General features: G+C 38.6%; 1 protein-coding gene across 1 annotated transcript; it reads left to right on the plus strand.

Moving 5' to 3' along the window:
• Positions 1-90: 90 nt before the first annotated feature.
• Positions 91-8,040, plus strand: LOC135217482 (cubilin-like). The gene is made up of 10 exons (XM_064253401.1): positions 91-260; positions 2,295-2,336; positions 2,504-2,545; positions 2,735-2,776; positions 3,244-3,276; positions 4,344-4,415; positions 4,648-4,722; positions 4,929-5,045; positions 5,889-6,050; positions 7,899-8,040. Exons 1-10 carry the CDS (start codon positions 101-103, stop codon positions 7,973-7,975), a joined length of 822 nt encoding a protein of 273 aa, XP_064109471.1. The 5' UTR covers positions 91-100; the 3' UTR covers positions 7,976-8,040.
• The last annotated feature ends 371 nt before the right edge of the window (positions 8,041-8,411 follow it).

Genomic DNA, 8,411 nt, shown 5'->3' on the forward strand with positions numbered 1-8,411 from the left:
CTGAGTCACTGTCTGGCTGATGCGTCCTCTTGAGAACTGGGTATATAAAGACCCAGGGCTGCGAGGGAAAGCCAATCACTGGGTCTCTTCTGTGGGAGAAATGGAGAGAAAAATTTTTGTACTCATCTTCCTCCTGACAGTGAGGAATTTAGCCCACTGTCAGGAATGGGAGAATCTTCTCTTCATCAAACTGGAAGTATTACTGGGGAAGCAGGAAGCAGCCTTAGTGAAGCAAGAAGCAGCCTTGAGCCAGATGAAGGGTAATGCAGCCATTCATGATCCAGTTTCCATTTTTTTGTGTGACACTTATTCTCGACATTGTCATATCTTTATTTTCTTTCTTTACAGGTAAAATAAGCCATTCATGTTTTTTTATTCACTCTCACATTCACCTATCTCACCTCCCAACCTCCTCCAGGGTGTGTCAGTTGCCATTTGTTGAGGCCCACTTTCCTTTTGGGCTCCATTCGCCTTCCTTTGGAGAAGGTGCGTCTGGGATGGTCCTTAGAGAGATCAGTCTGGTTCTTCATTTGTGCAGGAAATGTCTTCTCCTGGATCTGAGCTCTTACATCTTCAATGTTCTCTTACTTTCTTGCTCAGAATCCATTGTTACTGCGCTCTCTCTCTCTCTCTCTCTCTCTCTCTCTCTCTCTCTCTCTCTCTCTCTCTCTCTCTCTCTCTCTCTTCTTGTTGAGTGAAGGGGGAGTCCTGGAAGACTCCACCAGAGCGTCTTGCTTACTGCTGGAAAGTTTTCTTTAATTGATTTTTGGTCTCATTACAGTTTTTTGTTGGCATACAACCTACTTCTGTGTGTGTAATGAACTTGATTCCTTGTTGATTATATGCTAACTATTTATTTTTGCATTACAATTGTGGTTCCTTTTTTGTTAATAACTCTGGCAATATGAAACTAATCTCTAGCTTTCACCCTCAGAGTCATACATGCAAGCATGATCTGGAACTAAGACTAATAGATTGTCCTTAGCTTCAGGACTTGCCTGCCTCTCCTTTGGATACAGCCACAGCACAGCTCAACCGCAGGGGGGCTTGGCTGTTTGCTGCAGGGCAAGGCTTCTTCTTCATCAGTAAAAGAATAGTGAATGTGATTGTCAGTTCTATAGGGAATCGTATAATATCTGACAAACCATAGTTGTGCTAAGTTCTTTTGTCTACATGGCAGGTCAGCCATGGAGTTCTCTTCTCTGACTGTCTTCTGATGATAAAAGTGCCTGTCCAGATGTCTAATAATGCCCTGGGTCTGATTATAGATGGTGTCCCAGCCATCTAAGAGGACCAGTCTGTGGTGTAGCTAGTAAGGTTAACCTTCGCTGGAAAAAAAGACTCTCAAGAGCCTATTTTGCATCAGGTTCCTGCTCCATTTTTCTGTTTGTTTGGGCAACACTGTACTGAATAGTCATGATCGTCATACAATACTTGGTGTTGCCTTCGACTGATAGTGTTCTTTCCCACAGGAGCTATAAAGCTTTTCATCTCCTGCTGCCAGAAAACAAAAGTTTTGTTCATTAGGCTACTTCAGGTCTTTCTTTTCTGTTACTGCCTATATCTCTTCTCCGTGTCATGGCGTCTGCACCCATAAAGCTTAACATTGTTTGTTAGGTTTTCTACACCTACAGAGATGACACTATCTTCACCTCGCCTGCTTTTGCAATACTTTTCCTGTCTTAGTGTCTGAAGCCCGTCAAGATCTTCAGCATGTACAAAGGTTATTGGAAGATTCAGTTTTATTTTCCACATGTAACTTCATTTAAAGCTCACTCAGGCCCTTCACCGCAAGAGCCAGTGTGTGAGAGCTACTTGCTCGACAGAACTTCCACATTCACACTCTGTCACAATGTTACGTTGCCTCACGTCCCAGTACCAGGAGCCTTCTGTTGTTCCTTGTAGTGTCAAGCCATGAATTGGTCCTCATAGCAGCTTGTGTTGTTTTGCTGGTTTCTGTTACTTTAAAAGAAGTTAGCATATTTGTCAAGCACGCTTACTACCTTTGCTTTCTGTTGAAGTTTTAATTTATTTCAGTTTCTATACCTTTGCTGTTTTCCATTTTCTTCAGTGGTGGGTAGTCTCCCCTCGTCACTTACACAAGTGAACTGCAGGTGAAGAGAAAAGCCCGAGTCAGCCCCGACTCCTTATGAGCTGTTCCTCACTAGAAATCTATAATGAATGCAGAATAAGCTTTGTGCATTCTCCAGCATATCTCTCTCTCTCTCTCTCTCTCTCTCTCTCTCTTTTAAGATAAAGACAAGCTTTTTTAAAGCAATGACTTATCTTTCCAGGAATGCAGGAGAAACTGGAACAGGTCGAAGGCAAACTTCAAGGTAATTCTTTTATAATATTTTGCTTCTAAATGTTGACGTTCTGCTACATGACAAACTCCTATACTTCATGAATCTCTCTCATAGAATGAGTCAAGTTACTGTGAATGTGACAGTAATGTTTTAGGAAGAAAGACTAATGATCTCCAAACAATGACTGATTTTTTCAGAAATCCAGGAGAAACAGGAACATGTCGAAGGCAAACTTCAAGGTAATTCTTATATATTTTACCTCCAACTGTTTATGTTCTGCTACATGACAAATTCTTATAATTCATGAGTCTCTCTGCCTCATAGAATGAGTCAGGGAGTTGCTGTTATGAAAGTGAGAAGCCTTGTGTTTTATTATTAAAGCAAGAAAGACGAATGATCCCCAAACAATCAATCCTTTCTTTTTCCAGAAATGCAGAATAAACTTCAACACGTCGAAATTAACCTTCAAGGTAATGTATATGTATTTTTTTCCCAGTTTGTGTTTTACTAAAGAGTAGTTCTTCACTTAAAGAGTAAAGTAAATTAAATCAGGTTTGTGTCAGCTTCATACTTCTTAGGCCAATTTTTTTTTCTGCAAAGAATTTTTGAGAGAGGTCACATAGAAAGACAACTCTGACTGACACATTATACTCTATTATCTCTATAAGCACATATTCAGTACCATATATTCTGAAGTAGCATAACTTACTCCACTTATTAGAATCCAGGGTATTGGAACACCTGAAAGGTATTTGCAACTCCTCGAAGTCTGTGGCTGTCTTTCTGAAAGCTGTGTGTCTTTAGTTTCAACTGATTTGTAACTAGGGAAGAAACTAGAGTCTTGCGTAAGGTAACTCTGATGATATACAGATCAACATTCCAAAGTGGTTATGAGTCAAACTTTATAAGCTATTGTTTATTCTTTCGTTTTCTTCAGGTACAGCGACAGACAGCCAGGACTCTCTGCAAAGTGAGTATCTTATTCTCCAGAGATGATAGCAGGATCATGCAGAGCCTTTACACTGAAAACACCAGATTTAGGAGTAGCTAGACTCTCTAAAGACTCTGTCAGACATCTTTCCACTCTCACTTATTTAAAAGAATTTCAATACAACATTGAATGACTCACACGTTGTATATGTGCATGTGGATGAGTGTGTGCCTGTCGTGCAAGTAAGAGAGAAAGAATGATCACCATCACTTGGAGGGGGCATTTTAAGTATTGAAAAAAGCGTACAGATTAATAATAATTGATTTGAAGGACTTTGTTGACAGATAGAGCACTCCAACCCTGCACCTTCCTTCCTTCCTTCCTTTCCCATTCCATTCTATGGGAAGGCAGCAGTGCTCTTACAATCATAGCAGAAAGATCTGATATAGTCTTCATACTTAATGGGACTCAAGTCAGCCTCATGACTGAAGCATCGTCTAAAGGGGATTGTTTTTCTCTCTCTGGATAATTGGGAGAAACTGGAAACATCGGAAAGTAACTGCAAAGCTTCTTCTTCTTCTTCTTCTTCTTCTCCTTCTTCTTCTTCTTCTTCTTCTTCTTCTTCTTCTTCTTCTTCATCTTCTTCTTATTCAGTGTTCGTCACTCACTTCTGGAGTTGCAATTCTGACGGTTGTGGAAAGAAGACAATAGTCATCGTTATGTTGAATGATGACACTGAATGATATGAACACCGAGGTGGCCTCATACAAAGTAGGCTTATTGAAACAACATGGCAGGAGAACGGCAGATCATGACCAATGGAATTGACTCCAGACAAAAAGATAACGTTAATTTCATAGTTACTCCTTCATCACTGAGTTTATTTAGGGTCTGTTATTTTAGGATAATTTATACATGTTTAATTAAGATTGGTATGTCTTTATATATATTATATATATATATATATATATATATATAGTATATATATATATATATATATATATATATATATATATATATATATATATATATATATATATATATATATATATATATATATATATATATATATATTCTTAACCTGGAGTACATCCTGCATATTCCAGGGATCCCTCAGGAAACCAAAGGCTGCCTCGGAAGGGAGGACTTGGAACATTTCAAGAACATAACATTAGCAGGTAGGTTTTTCATATGAGAGGGATTTTATATGATTCTTAATTGAATGATTTTGTAATATCTCCCAATATCAGTAGTAAAAATGAATGATACTGAGTTTTGTATTTGCTAAATAAGCAATATAGTAAAGGAATATGATAAGACTTAGACATATTACGAGTAAATGTATGAATAGGATCTAAAGTGCGTAATGTGAGTTCCAGGTATGTTCATGGAATGATTTTTCTCTTCCAGGACAACAAAAACTGGAGTCTTCCCTGCGCCAGGAAATATCTGGAGTCATCTCTTTGTTGGAGACTGGAGGAATAGGTCAGTCATACTTATGCTTGAGAGAGAATGATAAAATTATTGCTAATTCAGTTGCACTGAAATGTTTCTATCCTGATCCACTAGATCAAGGAATCCCTTTCTAAAGAGTTTATCTATCAGTCATTTACTTATCTTTCTATGTGAGTTTTATCTTGAGGAATATCTGGAATGAACGCTCTTTAACTACAAGATCACTTTCCCCGCAGATGAGTGCTCAGAGGGAAGCCACAACTGCACTGATTATGAGACCTGCTCTGACAAGCTATTCAAATATCAGTGTTCCTGTCTGCCCGGATTTGCACGGGATGGTTCGCGCTGTGAAGGTGAGAGAAAGGCATTCTCATTGCAGTGTTCTTTTCTTCTTCTTCTGTTCTTCTCCTACACTTGGCGTAATTCCGTCGTTGACTGCCAGAAGAGATGATCACTTCACTCAAGTGGCCTTTCTTTCCTCACTACTCTTTTTTAGTTTTTTAGTTTTTTTTTTCAGAAGAAAAGAATCATGTTGAATCAAATTTCTTCCCTTATAATTCTACTTCACGAGGAATATGAAGGTAGTGTTGAGAAATGTTTCGAGTCTTCCTCTAACAGCAACAATCCTGAGTTTGAGGTTGTTCTGATTGACTGCCCTCCTCGATGCCAACAGATGCAAACCTTTGAGACAGCAGCGTCCTTTCTTTTGTATGTCCCGTTTTCAGACTTCTGTCTTCCTCCATAACAACCACAAAAGCAAGATAGTTGAGGCTCCCGATTGTTGAGCCCTGCTCATTGCTTCAGTCTCTTGTGGGTCTTTCTCCCTTCAAAGTTCACCCTTGTCCACCTGAAGGAAATGGAAGCTCTTTCTATAATAGGATCAAACAGATAGAATTCCAAGTCACTATTTCAACTGCCTTTCCTGCTTCAAGGAACATTTGCCCTTCTTTAATACACAAATTATATCTGATTTCGTGACAGGTTTGGTTTCGTAATCATCTCTTATACATATTTAAGGGTTTAATTGTTTTTATCCAGAGTCATACCAACTTCAAGTCCGTATGTATGTTTTAAAAATAAGTACAAGTCAACTTTGTCTCCTGAAAGGACTTCAGCTTCCCTCCCTCAGAACAAAAGAAAAGGACATTCCGCAAGTCCTGTTTCGTCAAAACTATTAATCGTTGCCTCCCAAACAGACGTCGACGAGTGCGCCCAAGGGAAGGACGAGTGCAGCCCCCTGGCAACATGCAGGAACTCCGTCGGGAGTTACAGCTGCTCCTGCAACCCACCTTCCGAGGGAGATGGGCGAATGTGTTCCTGCCCTTCTGGATTTGCACAGAAGGGTTGGAATTGTGAAGGTGAGAAAGACTACTTAGCCTGTGCTTATTCCCTATATATGATATTCTTAAAAACAGTTTTTTTATCCACTTTGTCACTATAAAGGGCTATTTGAGACTTTCCTAAAGTCCTAAAGATAAATTGCAATATTCTGTAATATATATATATATATATATATATATATATATATATATATATATATATATATATATATATATATATATATATATGCATATGTATATATATTTTATTTAAGTCTCTTCGCTTGGCGATAGACTTTTTTTGTGTTCTCCTTACGACTGTCATTCGTAAGTATTTCTGGTTCCTCCCATCTCCTTGGGATATCTTAGTAGAGTGGTTCTTCTTAACTAAAGGAGATGATTCAAACAGATAAGTTGAACAAAGATAACAACTTTATTCTGTAACTCCATACTAGGAGATGCAGCTCGGTCGGAAGACTGATATGTTTGATGGTTGGCACGGAACTGCCATTCTAAAGCATCGCGTCGATAGCGGAACATTAGCTATCTCAGCAATTCATATAAAAACATACGTAGTCCGCCGGCTCGGAAGTTACAAGTTTCCGGCGTAGGTTAACAGGTCAACCGCTTCCCATGGAAGTTGTTGTGCAAAGTTATCATTAACATAAAATGTTGACAACGCTCTGAGCTAGACCAGGCTACTGCAGACAGCGCATAGCGTAATCTAGATCTGCTTTGGTCACGTAGGACCCTCCTAATGCCATGACCTCAGGTCACGTTTATATTTACAGATCCTGTAAATTGAATAAATGTATTTATTACATTAGGCTCGGACTGCTACCTATTCAAGCCTTGAATAAAAAAAAAAAAATTACTTTAAACATTGTTTCATAGGAGCGTGCTCGTAACATACGTCTAGGTATAACTAATAAGTGATTAAATGCATAAAAAGGTTCTGTTACATACCCTTGTTGACATATTCATAAAACAAGATAAATCCATGGGAAAATATAGATCCATGTTTGGTGAATAAATAATGAATTAGGTACCACCCCAAAAAATAATAAAAAAGGTAAAAATCAAAAGATTAACATGTATACATGATTAATATGATAATAGGTAACCTGATTAAGAATAATGGTTACTAAATAATGATTATAGCATGATCATGGATAATTGTTAAAGAGTACTTGCCACTCTTTGTAATAGATAAATATAACTGGACAATGGTATAATAGTATAACTATGTAATTCTGCAGAAATGCAATATATAGGGCTGATATATTTTATTAGGTGCCCGAAAAATACCTTTAGGAATATATTAATGTATAATATTGGGCTATAATGTTTTATTAGGTGCCCGGGAGATACTTTAACTGTTCAAATGCAAAGGCGTGAGTCTTTCTTGTCCTACATTTTTGCCAGCATACGGACCGCTTTTCACACACAACACAATTCCAGACAATTCCCTAGGCACAAACTGAAGTGGCCAGGTTCAGGCGGCCCTAAACTCAAACGACTTGAGTTTAACGGGTACTCATCTAGACGGGCCAATACGTTCCCTTGGAGATCCTTCTGTTTACGCCTCAGCCTACGCCAAGCAAAGATGTTGACGGCGATAACCAATATGGCCGTCACGCTGAACACGGCTAGCAGAATGTAGTAGCGAAGATTTTCTCCACCTGCATAAGTCGGTGACGCGTGGGTCATCTCAGCCAGTTGCGTCAAACGATGAGCCACTCGCGCGTTGTATGGGAGAGGTAGTGATGGGAAAAAATGGTTGTATTTATGAAACTTGTATAATAATTTATATATATATCTATTAATCATATTGTATGTAAACCTATTCCTTTACGCGAGTTATTACATATGTTTTACTCATTGCAGGTTTCAAAAATGAATCTGTTATTGTTAGGAGTGATATTGTGTATTCAGACATCTTTGTTGTATGGAAAGAGCGCTAGGACGAAAGAAATAGAATTTAATCATGGCTTGATTATCGAGAGAATAGATGATGTATTCATCGTGTCAAGTAATATTGTTATAGAAGTAGATATGCATGCGATATTCTTGCCTGAAGATGACGTCCTTGAACTTAAAGAATGACCTGATGAGGTTTGCTATTTCGCTTAAGGAATGCACGAACGTAATTTTCATGCTAACTCAGAGATTTCGCTAGCTCAAACACTAAGCGTCGCGGAAATGTTGTCTTATGACATACAAAATAAAAACCGCTGAGGCAGAAGAACTTGCTCGTGACCTGCTGATGTGGTCTGTGCGGCACAATACTCTCGAACGCCGCAACCCGCTTATTCTGGCTGGACTAAACATCTTAGGATCAGTTGCGAATCTAGGCTTAGGAATTTCAAATCGCCTTAAGATAAATAATCAAAATAAAAG

Source organism: Macrobrachium nipponense, chromosome 7 (genome assembly GCF_015104395.2).
Source record: "Macrobrachium nipponense isolate FS-2020 chromosome 7, ASM1510439v2, whole genome shotgun sequence".
Classification (NCBI taxonomy): domain Eukaryota; kingdom Metazoa; phylum Arthropoda; class Malacostraca; order Decapoda; family Palaemonidae; genus Macrobrachium; species Macrobrachium nipponense.

Coding starts and splice junctions, on each gene's coding strand:
- LOC135217482 (XM_064253401.1), top strand. CDS start 101: ATGGAGAGAAAAATTTTTGTACTCATCTTCCTCCTGACAGTGAGGAAT. Junction 4,723..4,928: donor GTTGGAGACTGGAGGAATAG/GTCAGTCATACT, acceptor CTTTCCCCGCAG/ATGAGTGCTCAGAGGGAAGC. Junction 5,046..5,888: donor GGATGGTTCGCGCTGTGAAG/GTGAGAGAAAGG, acceptor CCTCCCAAACAG/ACGTCGACGAGTGCGCCCAA.